The 16,747-nt window shown below is 41.9% G+C and overlaps 2 protein-coding genes across 2 annotated transcripts in view; one reads left to right on the forward strand and one right to left on the reverse strand.

Annotated features, from left to right (window-relative positions):
- Window positions 1-10: 10 nt before the first annotated feature.
- LOC118414956 (5-hydroxytryptamine receptor 4-like) lies at window positions 11-3,258 on the forward strand. Its single transcript, XM_035819301.1, has 3 exons — window positions 11-251; window positions 924-1,040; window positions 1,509-3,258. The coding sequence occupies exons 1-3, from the start codon at window positions 90-92 to the stop codon at window positions 2,391-2,393; spliced, it is 1,164 nt and encodes a 387-aa protein (XP_035675194.1). The 5' UTR covers window positions 11-89; the 3' UTR covers window positions 2,394-3,258.
- A 9,849-nt stretch (window positions 3,259-13,107) lies between these two features.
- Window positions 13,108-16,747, reverse strand: part of LOC118413813 (alpha-1A adrenergic receptor-like) — a 13,092-nt gene continuing 9,452 nt past the window's right edge. Inside the window, exon 2 of the mRNA XM_035817356.1 lies at window positions 13,108-14,823. Coding sequence (XP_035673249.1) covers window positions 14,528-14,823 — 296 coding nt within the window. The 3' untranslated portion in view covers window positions 13,108-14,527. The remainder of the gene's footprint in view (window positions 14,824-16,747) is intronic.

The raw sequence follows: 16,747 nt of genomic DNA on the forward strand, positions 1-16,747 counted from the left end.
TTCAGTTCTATGGAGCACCAGGAAGAACATCTTTGTCAGAAAAGCACAGACTTGATGACGCTGTAAGGAAGAAGCGCCCCGGAAGAAAAATGACTACAATCGTCAGTATGTCGGACTACAACACTACCCAGGCTCTGGCCGTTCCTGAGACGCACCATGTCCGGACAGTCCAGCCGGGAGCGAACGGTACTAACGGCAGCTCGGGATGTACGGAAGCATATCTCGGTCCGCAGTACTCTCTTGAAATACAGGTAAGTGTTTTGATAAGGCTGTATGCGAACACCTTGGATCTTCAGTCTGCCGTTTTGAGCGTAGTAAAATTTACGGTGCGTAAACGATGGTGTTTTTCCCACTAGTCACTTCATATATGTCTACATTACCTCGTCATATTGAACCAGTAAATAACAAGGCAGTGTTTTCGCACATCGCTGTTATTGTCTTCTTGCTACTTTGTTGTATAGAGTACTAATTGTGTGTTCCATGTCTGTCACAGTTAGAGTATTGATATTTCATATATAATGTATTCCAGATGTACATGTATTCATTTTGTGATTATGTGTTACAAGTTATGCTTTATTGGTATGGAATGTGTAACCTTACATAGAAATAAATTACTCTTGTAGTTTAGTGACTATACTAATGCTCCAGCCATACAGTAGACGGGCTTCCGTCGTATTTGATGATCGGAAGAAGGTTGCTGACTCGTCCAAGAGCCAGTCACATTGGACATGGCTCATGGACCTGCAAGAATCTGTCTATTCCTAAAAATCACGGGATGATCATTGGGCTTATTACTGCCAAACTGTCATTTTAGAGCTCGCAAATCAATCTTTTTACTATGTGGCGGTGTATTTTAGTAGTCTTCACTGTGTCAGCTAGCACAGGTGTACGTTAACGTTTGTGTTCATGTTCTCCCCACACAGGTTCTCCTGTCCAGTTTTCTCGCGCTGGTCATTCTGCTGACCATCGTGGGGAACATACTGGTCATCAGCACCGTGGCCCTCTTCCGGTCACTCCGCTCGCTCACCAACTACTTTGTGGTAACAACCCCTTTCCACTGCACTTTCCACGGCAGGCTGCGACCGCTGAGCGCCCGAAGATTTCACAGATCACTCAACTAAATTATTACATGAAGAACGGATTATTTTTTAAACGTTTTGTCGATCTTTTAAATCAGACTTTTATAGCTTGCATCATATTTCAGTTATAAAATCCGTTTTGGTCGACGTCGTTGTACGGTCGCTCATCGATCGCCGCCTAGTGGAAAGTGGTCTGAGACGCTTGTGAGAGTGCATTCGCGCGCGCTTGCGTGTGTACAGTCGTGCGCATAAATGTGCGTACATTGATGCATGTGTGTGTATGCTTGTAATTATTCTTGTGCGCCTACTCGCGCGTGTGTTTCCTGTGCATGTATGAACATGTATTCAAGTGTATATGCGTCTGTCTGTGTGTGTGTTTGTGCATGCTGATAGGTCACCAGGTGAACCTTTTGATTTCCTGATTGACAGGTGTCACTAGCTGTGGCTGACCTGCTGGTCGGGGTTATCGTCATGACGCTGGGGACGCAGTACGAGGTGTCGGGAAGATGGCGGCACGGAGAGATCTTCTGTCTGATCTTCACGTCCATGGACATCTCCCTCACCACATGCTCCATCATGCACCTGTCCTGCATCGCGTTCGACCGCTACTACGCCATCTGCCACCCCTTCAAGTACCCCACCAAGATGTCCCACCGCAAGATGGTGCTGATGATCGCGATGTGCTGGGTCGTGCCGGTCATCATGGCCTACGTCCCGATCATGAACCGCTGGAACACCATCGGGATCGAGCCTGTCGTGGAGGACACGAAATGCGCACTGGGACCAGAAAGTTGCGTCTTCTTGGTAAACAAGGAGTTTTCCCTGATAGCGTCGACACTGAGCTTCTACCTTCCCGCTGTGATGATGACTCTGGCTTATTATCAAGTTTACCGTGCGGCCAGGAGACAAATGCAGCAGATCATCAGCCTAGAACGATCCATGAACAACAACGAGAACATGCGGAGAGAGAAAAAAGCAGCCAAGACACTCGGCATCATCATGGGCTGTTTCCTGGTGTGCTGGATGCCTTTCTTTGTAGCGAATATAGTAGAACCGCTATGCGGGTACTGTATTACACGTTCTTGTGACTTGTGCTTAAAGTTTTTTCTGTGGTTGGGGTACATAAACTCAACACTAAACCCCATGATTTATGCGTTCTTCAATCGAAGTTTTCGACGGGCCTTTAAGAGAATCCTGTCGTGCTCGTCGTGTTGTGACTTGGACAACAGAGATTTTGACCCTGCCGTGTCCACCGCACTACAACGAAGAACAAGCACACGGCACCAAAACGGCGAAGCGGTCAACAACACGTGATCCTTGGAGAATGACAACACAGGTGTTTAAACAGGATGGGCTTGAAGAGCTTACTATTCAATGGGTAACATTACAAGGGCTTCCCCAATATAGGGAAAAGGCGTCCTTTCAGATAGAGTTTGGGTAATCGTCGCGAGGAGTCATATTGTCTGCCAACATATTATCATGTAATGTTATAATATCTGATTGGGGTGCAACAGCAAGAGGATGTAATATAGGTCAGTAAAATTCTGTACCAAATGTAGCATTTACCAGTCCAAACGATTTCAATGTGCTCCAATAAGGTATAGCGATGCTAGTATATACTGCAGGCGGTGTTGTCGCGTATGGGTCAATCTGTGTCAATGCAAGGTACCAACTTCTCCTAGCGGCACAATGTTGTGTTGCAGCTACTTTCTCGCACTATCATCACCTTCAAGTTCACAGATAACAGCACGTTAATTAGAAGGAGTCGATACATAAAGAAATGTTTTTGTAGCATCAAATGGTAACAAAAGGTATTCTTACTTCATATAGGTGTCCAGCTTATACGTGGATGATTAACTGGAAAGCAATTTGCACATGTATATATGCAAATATCTTGCCATGTGACTTGGTCAAAACATGAATGAGTCTTGACAATAAGGTGTCCAGATATAGTATGTATTATCAATATATGAGGCAAGAATCAACTAATGATGATAACGATGAATATACAGTTTACATGGCGGGACCATCGATTGTACGTTAATGTGTATGTGGCGTCAGGCCTTGATCCTAGCGGAAATGATGTTTGTATCCTACAGTCGTGACTTGTAAGACGTAAGCGGCTATAACGTCCGACATGTACTCTCAGAAATCCTGAAATATAACCATGGCGTCGGAAGAAGTTGTTTTGTGTGTTACGTTCTTTGTGCTTTTCTTGGCTTGAGTAGTTCTACGTAGCCATGAATGGTCCCAGGCTGATAGTGAACCTTGTTTTTCGTGTCTTGTTGATACAAGTTATTGCGTTCAGCCCATCGTCAAGATATGCTGCATAAATTGCACTGATCGCCAGATGTCGCTTGTATAGTCTGTGGTGTGATCATTCCTCGATATGTGTTGGGACCAAAATCTAAAACCTAAAACACGACACCCTTCGTCCCTAGGAACCAACTGTAGTGGAATTCACACATGGTAATGTATGATAATGATGTGTTTTTCCCTACGGTACACTTGAACAAAAACAGAAGATTACAAATAGTGAAACTATGGGTCTTAAGGTAGAAAGAAATCGCGTTATCATAGTAAATGTCTTTTTAGCACAATTAAATATCATGGTGCATCCTCACTATAGTCGGGATTTGTACATCATCAATGTCTCAGTTTCCATACCGCACCTTGCGAGAAGATTCTCTGATATGATATGATCCGTTAGATTTGATGTTTCTGTATAGCTCCACGACCTTATACCTTTGCTAAATGATGTTACTTTTGGACTGTCGTATCATAAATGTATGCCTTTAATTATGCAAATAAATAACCTCAAATAAGACTCCAGTGCCGTGTACTGTGCATATTTCATCTCAGAAAAAGAGACGTCTAATTGAATCACGCTTCCAGGGCAATCAAAATGACGCGTTTAATGGCATATGGTAACAAACTGTAGAATTGCTCTATTTGTTTTGCTCATTAGAGACAGAGGAATTGCAGCATTGACAATATCTGCGCCATAAAACCACTCTATACCGACATATCTGTAGTTTCATTCTCCAAGCAGAGGTTTCGTTCAGGGGAATTTACGGTTAGTTCTACACCACCCATATGTATTGCGTCACTGTAAGTGGGAGCGAAAAGGCACTATTTTATCAACCAACAAAAACTTGAATCTGGGTGCTCTCTCGGAATGCAGCTAATTGGTTGTCTTCAGGTCCCATCGCACCGTCCTGGGACGGATATTTTGCTTAATTGTTGGGACGGACAAAAGATTCACCCCATCCATCCCCAAAATTTGAACTTCAGTACATAAAATCGATGTTTTTATACGTTTAACATGACAGGTTTTACAAGTAAAATTTACAACATTGATTCCCAAACAATGAGAGGGACGGAAGCTGGGGACAGTCTCATGCTGCACTGTTCACGGGGTAATCAGCCTTGGAAATATAGCACACGCGGTGGCATGTTTCAGGTTTTATGTTTCCTTTGATGTTCCCCATAGACGCCCTCAGAGCCTTGCGCTGAACACGGCGCCTTTATCACAAAACACACCGAATTGCTATGCCGTAATGTAATCATTTCCAACTTTCATTACATACTACCACACCTAGCCGTTCTTGAGTTATCTTGTTTACACACACACACACACACACACACACACACACACACACACACACACACACATACACACACACACACACACATACACACAGACAAGCGCAGGGTAAAATATAACATCCATGACATTTCATCGAGGTAATGAGGAACGGCAACCACTGATACATGCAAGATATCCCCGGCTGCCCTGAAGTCTCATACAATTGGGGCAAAGCTGCGTCCGCTAACATTTTTACTTTCGCCAACGTTATCGGTGCCTGTGTGTATGTGTTTGAGTAGCTATAATTATAAGTTCGTTTGTAAACATCTCAATTGAAAAAAGTCGTGGATGGATCTTTATGATATTTAGTACGTTTGGAGTTTTTAGCACAACAGTTAGATTTCGGATGCCCCCGGCTGTTTTCTATGGAAGCAGAATTTTTCGGTTTTTGATACATGGTGTTAACATGTTCTGAACATGCGAGCGACATAAATTGGGGCCCTCTGGCAACTTTCTTTGGAACTGTATGTTTCAGTTGCAGACTTTAGAATACGATAAGTCGAGAAGGGTGAACCGTGAGCCTTGAACCTTGAACGTGGACATCCGAGAAGGGTGGATGAACTTTGATAAGATAGATGGTTTATTGAGCAACAATTGCATCAGTGACAATGTATGGCAATGTATACTGTATAGATAGCAGAAGTTGCAGACTAATACTACACATACACGTTATACGATCATTTCCGTTACTACAGTACTAGTGGATTATATCAGATGGAATCTACGGTTGGTAATAAAGGGAACTGCATGTACTGTAAATGCAGAAATGTTCGCGGTGGATTAATGTTCGCGGTTTTCGCGGTGACCACTTCACCGCGAATTCAGACCACCGCGAACATTTTCTATTATGATATTAGATTGCAGTCTATGGTGTTACTTAAATCCACCGCGAAAAGTCCTGTTTCCGCTACCGCGAAATTAAATCCCCGCGAACTTAAATACATTTACAGTATTACATACATACATCGGATTGAGAATTGCTATGCTACTTTGCGACCCAACGTGTTCGGTTGGTTGGCATCTGTTTTGGTAATTACCTTTGCCAGAATGGCTAAGGTTATGTTTTCGGTTTGGTGGTGTGTGTGTGTGTGTGTGTGTCTGTGTGTTAACAGCATAACTCAAGAAGTCTTGGATGAATCCCGATAATATTTGGTAGGTGGGTAGGGGTCGGGAAAACGAAGGTCAAGTTCGATAATGGGCCCCCTAGCGGCTTGCTAAGGTACTGCAGCAGAACCTCAATTTTTGATATCTCCTGTTCTGGACATGTTGTGATCATGATTTTTGAGTGGTAGATAGCCCTCGAGGCAGAGAGCAAGTGCTGTGAGTTTGGGCCCCCTAGCGGCTTTTTTGGAACTGCAGGCGCCGGTTTCCTTTCAAACTTTGGACGAGAATAACTCTACAACGTGTTGACGGATCGTCATGATTTTTGGTATGTAGATAGAATGAGTGATGACTTACATAATGGTATACTAATTATGCAAATCAACAGCTAATTTGCATAATTAATGAGGAAAATGTATAAATCCACTGCATTCCATGATAGGACTTTCAAACTTGTCACATATGTAGTTGGGAAGGAGAGAAATGTCGATAGATATCAATTATGCAAATGATGGCCTCATTTGCATAATTAATGAGAAAATATGAAGATGTTGACGGATCATCATGTTTTTTGGTATGTAGGTAGCGTAAGTGAAGACAAACATAATGAGATACCAATTATGCAAATCAACAGCTAATTTGCATAATTAATGAGGATATTTTATAAATTCACTACGTTCCATGATAGGACTTTAAAACTTGTCACATATGTAGCTGAGAAAGAGAGAAATGTCAATACATATTTATCATGCAAATGATGATCTCATTTGCATAATTAATGAGAAAATGTGAACGTGTTGACGGATCGTCATGATTTTTGGCATGTAGATAGCCTAAGTGAAGACTTATATAATGTGATACTTATTATGCAAATTAACAGCTAATTTGCATAATTGATGAGGAAAAGTTTATAAATCCACTGCATTCCATTATAGTACTTTCATCAAAGTTGTCCCATATGTAACTGAGAAAGAGGGAAGAGAGTAAGAGGTGTATTTAAAGACTTTGAAAGAGAATAAGTCAAGAATGGATCAAAGGATCATCATGATTTTTGGTATGCTGATAGCTTAAGTTATGCTTGATACAATTTGATATCAATTAATTGTAACTTGGGATCTAATTTGCATAATCAATGCCGAAATTTTATAAACCAACTCCAAGCATATAATTATGAAGAAAATGAAATGAATAACGCATTTGTCTACAGACATCATTCTACATAACAAACCTGGTTTATTTGGCAAAGGTATGTGTTCGTGGAACTCTAGTATTTGACTCTGTTTGGACTGAACACCCGGAAGGCGGTGTTATCGACTGCAACTCGTCCTCGTGGTGCACAAATATTTCTCTGAGGAAATGATACAATGACTGGCGCCTTCAATGAAGATTAAGTAAACCAGTATTTATTTAGTCGATCGATTCTGATTCACAATCACCAAGACATGGGAATGCGGCCAAGTGCAATTGACTATCAGTTGTCAGATAAAGAACGAAAGGGGGCGAAACGGACCAAGTCATGTATAAACTAGATTAAACTAGCTAAACTTTCAAGATTAAACGATAGGGCCCGGGGGTTCAAACACACACACACACACACACACACACACACACACACATACACACACACACACACATACATACATACATACATACACAAACACACACACACAAACACACACAAACGCTTGTGAAAATATAACCTATATGAATATTTCATGAAGGTAAAAACAGAGACAGTACAACTGCAGGTCACCGCCGAGTTCAAGTCAAAGCTTACAGCACCCCACTTTACAGATGACTTACAGATAACATCTCTGTGCTAACAAACACTTAAATAGATTGTGCATCCCCAGTGGCTCCGGTGCGCGTGAAACTGATAGCATTAGCGGTGTTTTCTTTCATCAGACCTCTCTTTACCTGATTCCGTTTCATCACGGTGAACTCTGTCACCACTACGAGTTGCAAAAAAATCCCCAAACGCACGTCTACCGCTGCACTTCCTCGTCTTTATACTATCTGTACGTTTCCAAATGCACACACCGTTCGCAGACAAAACAACGCTTACTTAACACGGAGCAATGGGAATTACCTTTATAAATACACCATGAAATAATATAAGCAATGTGTGTTTGAGAATTACTGAGCCATACTTGCAATGCGGCGCAACAGAACTACTGTGACAGAACTCGAAGCGGAAAGGTCATCGTCATGGCAATCACGCTTGTGGGTGTGACATTGGGAATGTCATGACATTTACCTTGAAATCCGACTGACTGCGCGGAATCTTGATTATCCAGATCGATCAGTTGGTCGGCACAAAATCAATACAAAGGACTGATATTATTTGGGAGCTGTTTAACCTTTGGTGCACGATTTATCGCCACTAACTCATGCACGAGCGGAGCTTGCGGTTAGAGGCGTCTGGAGGAGAAATCTGAGGAAATGTGACAAAATTAGTCACTTAGTTTTAGTCGACACCGCGATGGATGCGTCCAGTATGATTCATTATTCACACTCACTCACTCACTCACTATCCATGATTAGATTATACTGCTGCTGGGCTCCCTGACGCAGGGGTAGGCAGCAGTCGGCCAGTCTTCACACTCCGCTTCCATTTGGCTCTGTCCAGTGGGTCGACCCCTGTCAGACCGCACTCCTTCAAGTCCCTACTGACACAGTCCCTCCAGGTTTTTCTAGGTCTACCGCGTGTAGTAAACAACAACACTTCTGCAGCGAGTGATAAGGAGTCCTTATGTGCATAGGGAATCATAGCAGACAGGAGACAGGACCCGGACGGGAGACCTGCCGTATCCCCGTCTTGTAATTAGCCAGCGAAAGGGCATGTCACCCCGTAAGGGGAGTATAACCCCGTCGTTTGTAAGCACGTCGACCGATGATGGTGATGATGATGATGATAGCAAAGTCATGTCATTATGTGTGGGACCCATTTCACCAGGCGGCGATCACGCTGGGACCTCGCTGCGACGTAAATTGGGTTTTTCTAACCTTTGATTTAATATTTGGAATATCATGCAAAATGTAAAAGTTTGACAAAACATACAACAAAATACACACAAAGAAATGAAGCGTAATAGATACTTTTAAAAAATCTATAACAGACTTAATTAAGGCCGCAGTGCTATCGCAGAGAGGTCAACGCCCTATTAAAATGGTGGTAAGGCTCCGTTCCACTTGACGGCGATCTCGCTGCGACCTTAAAATGGACTTGTGTTATCCTTGACTTCATGATTTGAAATGCAACAGCGTCTCTCAAAAGACATCAGATAATAGGACGCGTTAATTAAATATAACAGATTCGTTTTTCACCTATGATCATGAAATCCGTTTGGCGCTCTGTCAAATCACTTGGTCGCAGCGAGGTTGACGCCTTGGTGGAATAGAAACGACTTCAAAGCCAAAATTAATTGGCTTATGATCTTTTTGGTTTACGACAATTGTTAGATAAGCTTTTATATTAATAGTTATCGAAGAATGATTGTAATCGATCAATACGGATGAGAGGTTGAACACTGATGGCTCCTTTGTGTTGGGACGTCTGTGCATGGCGCCCAGGCGTAATTCCTGTACTTAGCAGGGAAGCGTAAATCGCTTTCTTTCCAGCCCACTGACTTCTTTACAAAGGTTACAAACAATTCTAACATGTTATGACATATTCTAACAAATGGTGGATCGACGTGGCTGTCTGGAAACAGATATAGATAATGTAGTCGCCTAATGTTTCTATCATGTTGGATTACGTTAAAAAATATCTAGAAAGTCAATCGCTGGAAACAATGTATGCTACTTCACCTTTATCCGTAGGGTAATCTATATCCGTTGTATGTAAAAATGCGGTATTTTCATATTTAAATAGGGTAGTTTCATATTTAAATTTCTTGAAAATGCTGACTTTTGAAACCCACGTTGTTGACCTGAAATCTCTAAAGACACAGTTGTTTTTTAAACAACGAATCTAGGTTACCCCACGGATTAAGGTGAACTAGCGTTACTTCTATCAGTTATATTGTTACAATTGTTTCGGAAAAGCTATAACAAAAGGCAACCGCCCACACACTGTTATGTGGAACCCATAACAAGATGGTAACGTTATAAACAACAGCTTTGACCGCGAGTGGACGTATGCAGGATCACTCTTCCGCATTCCGCGGTCGGCTTAAGTTGTGTACGGTGTGAGAAGGTGAAACATTCCCAGCACCGCCCGGCTGGCTCTGGAGGGTTGGAGGTGCGATATTGATTGATACATAGGCACATCTCTGCACGTACCCCAGTTGAACGTAACCTATGTCCTACTTCTGGATATCTGCAGTCAGGAATGATTGCGACCCTGAGTGATCTGAGTGATTGCGACCCTGGTAATTCCTCAGACTACCCATACACAGAACGTACTTCATCTAGAAGTCACCTTGAGATGGTGATGCAGGGGACATAAGTGATGAAAGCGATGTGTTTGTCTGTCTTCATTTCATGAAGCGTCTTTGTCAGTTAATCCACTTCAATGCTTTTTGTAAGTCAAGCTGGAGGCCCCAAAGCAAGCAGACACATGATAGACGCAATATGCTTAAGTAAAGTTAAACTTTGCCTTCTTCCCAGCTCTAACAAGTTGCCTTTCTGCATTTAGAAATCGAAGGGAACGTCTAAAAGAGTTTCCATTAACGAACACCTCAGACTTTGCCAGTGCTGGGAATTCTAATCATGACAACTGAACGCTGAATTCTCCTGGGTGCAGAACCTGAAGTTACTTTGCTGCCTGTGATCTAATATTCTTAACTTGTCCGGGCTGAGTGGTACTGAGCTAGATGTATGTCAGTCGTGTAGAAATGGATGTTTATGCACCGCAAAAAAGTTACTCGCGCAACTAAATAGATTTTTGCAAGCGGTCAGACGTTTCAGGTAGCATCCACTATCGTCTGACAGGTATGTAATCCAAATCTGTGGATGCAAATGGTAACATTAGACAGCTTATTGTTGACAATAAAAGAAATAAAAGTCAATACAAAGTTGATGCTACTAAAATGTAATTTTAAATTTTATGAATGACATCGTCTGCAGACTGCAAAAATAGTGCGATAGGGCGAAAAAAAAACAAGATGGGTGAAAAAAAAAGATAGCTACATTTTCAAAAATAGGCACCATAAAGTTGTGATGACTGTTGTAAAAAGAATTCAAGGGACAAAACATGGTATCAGAGCCAACATAGCATTCATTTCTGTATTTAAGACATGTACTGGTGTGGTAAAAGTGACTCTAGTGTGGTAGACTGGCATCACCAACAAAGTTGGTAACCACACTCATAGCTTCCATATTGGTATCACTTTTGCAACTATCCAATAAGTTTCATTTCTACAACTACAGTCCTGGGTACCTCGCAAGTGTCACTTCTACAAGTACAATTAGTAGGCTACAACGCAATATATTTGCTCATTTTGGTACTTTATCGTCATGTTTACCATCCCTGCAGAAGAAAAAAATTCTTGTTTTTTTTCTGAAATCAGGTGAAAATTAATGCGCGCGCTGATGTCATCCATAAAATTTACTTGCTGTGGCCTAATATTAATAATTTTCATATGATGATGTCTAATCTCTCCATTTCATCATCCGGGTGGTTTTCCTTTATCAGTATGCATTTGAGATCGTCTTGCTAGCTTCGCCAATACGTCACAACTGTCAAAAGTGAAAGAAATACAATAGAGCGATGCAATGATATCAAATTGGTGCAGTGCAATACTTTGGCAGGATCAACCATTCTGACGGTAGTTTGTTGCTTGGCAGACCTGGTCCTATAGTGGGTCATCATGGGCTCGTAATTACAAATCCAAACTTTCGCTCTGATATAAACTTACGTATACCAGTCAAACTGTAGCATTTTTTGTCTTTCCCGTGCAGACTGGCGTGACGATCTGTCAAGCACTTCATGCTCCTTTGAGTCAGAATTATCCATAAGGTTAAATTTTATGATTCATGGTTTTTATCGCTTTAAAGGTCCAGGCCATACATTCATTGATGAATTTTAAGCTCTCATTCCTCTCTAGAAGGTACCCTGAAAGACCTTAGCGCTGTAGTATTTCTTTACTTGGCAGCGTGCTTTGTCGTTAGGAGACTGATCGACCTTGCAAGATTACGGGCTTGTCGGGAAAACTGATTACCCATTACCCAATGGATATTTATAGATGTGACCCGTTTAAGTCTGATTCGCATACGAGAAGCCGATGATGCTGGGAATTAGTTGTTGAAATCGCCCGTTAGCGTGATTTACCACCGAGTCGAACGATGGCTCATGTAACGTCGTACTATAAATCAATAGCTTGTAATTGATACAAATTCCTTAGTTGAACTTTGAATAGATGTAGCTGGGTGTGAATGTCCAACTAGTTGCAGTTAGTCTCCACCAAGCCTTCCTATGGTGGTATTCAAGGTAGACTGCGGCAAAAATAGAGTTAATATTTGGACAGAAGAGTCAAACCGCTGGTTGGTTAACGTTAAATTTGCACCGGCCAAGGAAACTTTGCGGATTTTACGTTTGGTGGTTAAACCCCGTGTAAAAAACTCTCCCTTAGCCAGCGTCTGGTAGAGACTAAGTAATCGGAGCCAATCTGTATGCCCTGCACTCTTGCTATTGTTTTCATATTGTTTGCTAATATCGTCTGCAACTCAACAAACAATTGGTCGTAAGAGAAATACATTCTATCTTGGCGCGCCTCATTCACCGCTATGCCTAACTTATGGCAGTGTTCCCTTATACACATCATCAAGCTGCCGTCACAGTATTGCCGTATTCCATGTGTCAGTGCATCGCCAAGTGCGAAAGAAATGCAATAGAGCTGCATAATGATGTTAAATGAGCGCCACGCATTAGCAATTTTGCCTCAACATCGAATTCTTGGGGGCATATTCCCAGGACACGGAATTCTGGGCTCATTATTCAACTGAAAACGTTCACATCGCTACCGTAACGATAGACATCGAAGCACGTGAATAAAGATGTACCTCTGTCGCGTCTCATTCACCCCATTGATCTTATCACTGTGTAAGTGCTCGTTTTTGCACATCGAAAGGTCACATATACACCAGCACGTTACAGTGTCAGGTCTGCCGTAGCCTACTGCGTCGGCGCATTGCCTGTCGCGATCGGAACACGGGTTAACGTGCTGCAAGTGCCTATTACTCAGTCTGGGTATCAGGATCGATGGAACAGAAGTACCCTATAAATAATGACAAATCACATTCATAGCTACTTTTCAAAGACTATGACGACTTTATTCACGATCATCCTTTCACAGAAAAAAATTAATTAACAATATTGTCAGACAACAATATTGGCAACAAGTCATCTGTACAGCACATACGGCACATGTGTGCCATTCCCAACATGAGATGCCACACACACAATAACACTCAACATCACATCTTAGCTGATTCGTATTCCTGTGATACAACAAACGAGGGCAAGGCCGTTATGATGTGCTGTCTGAAACTATCGTGCTAACGATTTACTCAAATTGATAGTAATTAAAGAGAAACATCTGGTTCAGCCCAGCTGGGCCCTGTCACAACTTCGAATTCATGCTCTATTTAGCCACCTTACATGTACGACACAGGAGTGCATGGGCTGTGTATCGATAGTACATTAACACATTAGTGCATCAGTGCTCTCAGTGTAGATACACGATGTAAAGAGTTAACCAACGAAAACCTGCTTGTACGTATAATGACAACCACAGATAACATTGTACAACAAAATCTCTGTGAGTTCGTATACATATGTTTTAAGAAAAGGGAAGAGGTATGTAAACGTTAGATATAGTGCTAGCTCCAGATGTATTGTTTATTCAATTGTAATACTACATGTAATAGTACTTAGTAGTATCCTATCATGGGATGTGTTGCATTTAGCCCACATGGGCAGGAACATGCAAATAAAGAACATCATTAACAGGACGGTTAGCATATCTATGGGCTTATGGGTGCATTATTCATTACATATAAACAACAAATCAGATTAAATCAACTAATTAGATCAACTGATACAATACGCGTGTAACGTCTCAAGCCACTTCAGTTCACGACTTAACACCTAAGACACTTGTTAATCAAGCAAAGATAACATCAGGTGATGTCCTCACCGATGAATCTTCCAAATTCTAGCTGATGAAGTTAGGATGCAGAGTTCCGATCTGGTGACCTAATACATGATTGTTTGGCATGGAAGTGTTTCAGGTACACTCAAGTCCGGACCATGTGATTTGATCCGAATGTTTGGTGTGTAGTAGTCAATTGCAATCCGGGTGTTTGGCTTGGGTGTGATCCCGTTACCTCCCATCCATTGCAAGTCCCGATCTTGTGTTCTGATCCGGTTGTTTTGTGGACGCGTGGGAGTGAATCATCTTGCGATCTGATGTGGCTGTTTGATGAGGAAGTGATTCCGTTACCCTAAAGTCCGGATCTTGTGATCTCAATCGGTTGTTTGGCGATCCCTTTACCCTAAAGTCACGATCTTGTGATTTGATTCGGTTCTTTGGCGTGGGAAGGATCTCGCTACCCTCGAGTTTTAATCTCTGTTTCTGTTGTGTTAGCTCATATGTTACAGTCAAAACACCTTAAGATCTGGTGCTTGTTTGGTGCTAGTTTGTGACTTTCTGTCGCACGGATCTGATTATTCCTTGTTGTTTCGTGCGGCGTTTCACGATACTGTCAATTCCTGCAGCTGGATTTTGAGCTGCTGTCTTTTGCTGCTTCCCTGTGATGAATAGTTTGAATGTACCCGTCGGCATGAGGAGCGGCTGGAGAGGGTGTAGTCCTCGGAGCGCATGGTGGGGAACCGGCTCTGCCTCTTCCCACAGAGCAGGACGCGGCGGAAGGCTCGCCGGAAGTGACCGTTGGAGCATGCGTAAATGATGGGGTTGAGGAAACTGTTGCAGTAGCCGAGCCAGAAGGCCATAGTGATGAGGAGCTCTGGGACCTTCACAATCATTGAGTCTGTATAAACAAAAGGATGGAGAAGAGATATATTGAGTGCAATGTGATTTTACAGATGACATGGAATACTTAGTACCTGTACGCATGCCTAGTGTCCACCACGATCCTTTCTATATATTTTAATTGTTCTATTTACGAAATTTAAGTTGAAGAATTATCTCCACATTTTTGGAACTCGCCTAAACCTTTGCTTTGCGCCATGGCCTCCATGAAAAAAACGTTAAGGTGCACTCTCACCGCACTTGCGTCAAGCTTTCGTCACTGCGGGTTTCATTCACTGCGTCACTTTTGTTTTTTTTCTCCGATTTTTTTTTTATAATTTAGGTATTGTGTAATACGTAAAAGTATGACTTAGAAGACAACAAAATACACAAAAAGTAAGAAACTTCGTTCTTTATATCTGAAATTCGTTGAGTATCTTTCGAACCCCGCAGTGACGCAAGCGCGACACAAGTGAAGTGAGAGTGCACCTTTATTGAACGTTCCTTACATACATAAACGACACAGGAGACGTGAATTCGTGACAAATGGCTTTTTGCCGCGAGCAACGTGCCGCAAAATGGTGATCATTACACTCAGTCGCATGGAACAGCCTGTTATGTTAATGGTTGGAAATGGGGAAATACCACCATTCACAAATAATTTTCTTCAAATACAATTGGATTTTAGCTGGCATCGTTCTGACAGTGATGAGATTTAAGTGTGACATTGTCACAAATTCGATTTCTATCCGACACACAATGACATATTCATGAGATCATTTCCACAACGAACAATAATTCTCCAGCTAAGCATCCTGTGAAACACTTGTCAAAGCTAGTTTATCCGTCATTTTCAGGTCGATGCCGAATTTATCTATCATTTTGGTATCACAGCATCATTCTTCATCCTGGCACAAAGACCAAAGTCGCCAGTACTAGCGGTGTGTGAAATTGGCACCAAACTAAGTTAAGCAAGCCTTGAAATGTTGTTTCGAAATTGGCTTTTCTTCAAAACATCTAATATGACTTGATTGCTGCAATATAATATAACATCGAACTTTTCCATTTCGTGGTCCACAGATTAGTGTATGAGGTACTGGGGCGGTCGATCCATAAAGTGGTTAGGGTGTTTTACGAATAGTTAAGCGTCATTCTTTATTTTCAGGTCGACTATTTCTATTTGTGATCAAATGCTGCACGTTAACTGATCATCATGAGTGTAAGGCTGAGACTTAACACGATATAGCTGACGTTACAGACCCCGTCAGAGTACTTAAAAGTCGGGGTTCGGTGGAAATGTAGCTATTTTCCTGTTATGCAGTTTTGTATTTCTGTATAATTCTTTATACTGTAGGGTTTCTGTGTAATTTTATTGCTTATTCCGTGGTTGTGTCAGTTCTCTGTCATACTTTTAAACACGTCCCCACTCTGTGATCCTTCCAGGTTTGTCAGTCTAACAAGCGAGCATATCTCTGGTGACTTGTTACAGCGTGTATGACATTTTTTGGTACACTTAAATCAAACTAACATCGCATCAACGAGCAGTATATGACCCATGTAGATTGAAGAAGACACACGATCCAACCCTGTCTGTCAGCACAGTTGACTAAACCAGGCGCTGGTAGGGGACGTCACTAATGCGTCCCTGGCACACATGGGTTGTAATCTACAGCGAATTGTCCTAAAACATGCAAAATTACGACGGACGTCCTTAATCTGCAGCGAACATCGGTAAGAACACGAATCAGAACTCGTTTAGGACACAGTCGTCTTCTGGTATTACTGTCTTCAAGCTGTGTCAAAAATAGCTTTGCCTACTATTATATCATATGTGGTGCCGTTTTCATAAAAAAATGAAGATTATTCTACAAATGGTTCTTTGTATGAACATATATGAGCTACAGAGCCTGCACATGTAGTAACTATACGTAAGTAGGATGCGC

This window comes from Branchiostoma floridae, chromosome 4 (genome assembly GCF_000003815.2).
Source record: "Branchiostoma floridae strain S238N-H82 chromosome 4, Bfl_VNyyK, whole genome shotgun sequence".
Taxonomy (NCBI): Eukaryota; Metazoa; Chordata; class Leptocardii; order Amphioxiformes; family Branchiostomatidae; genus Branchiostoma; species Branchiostoma floridae.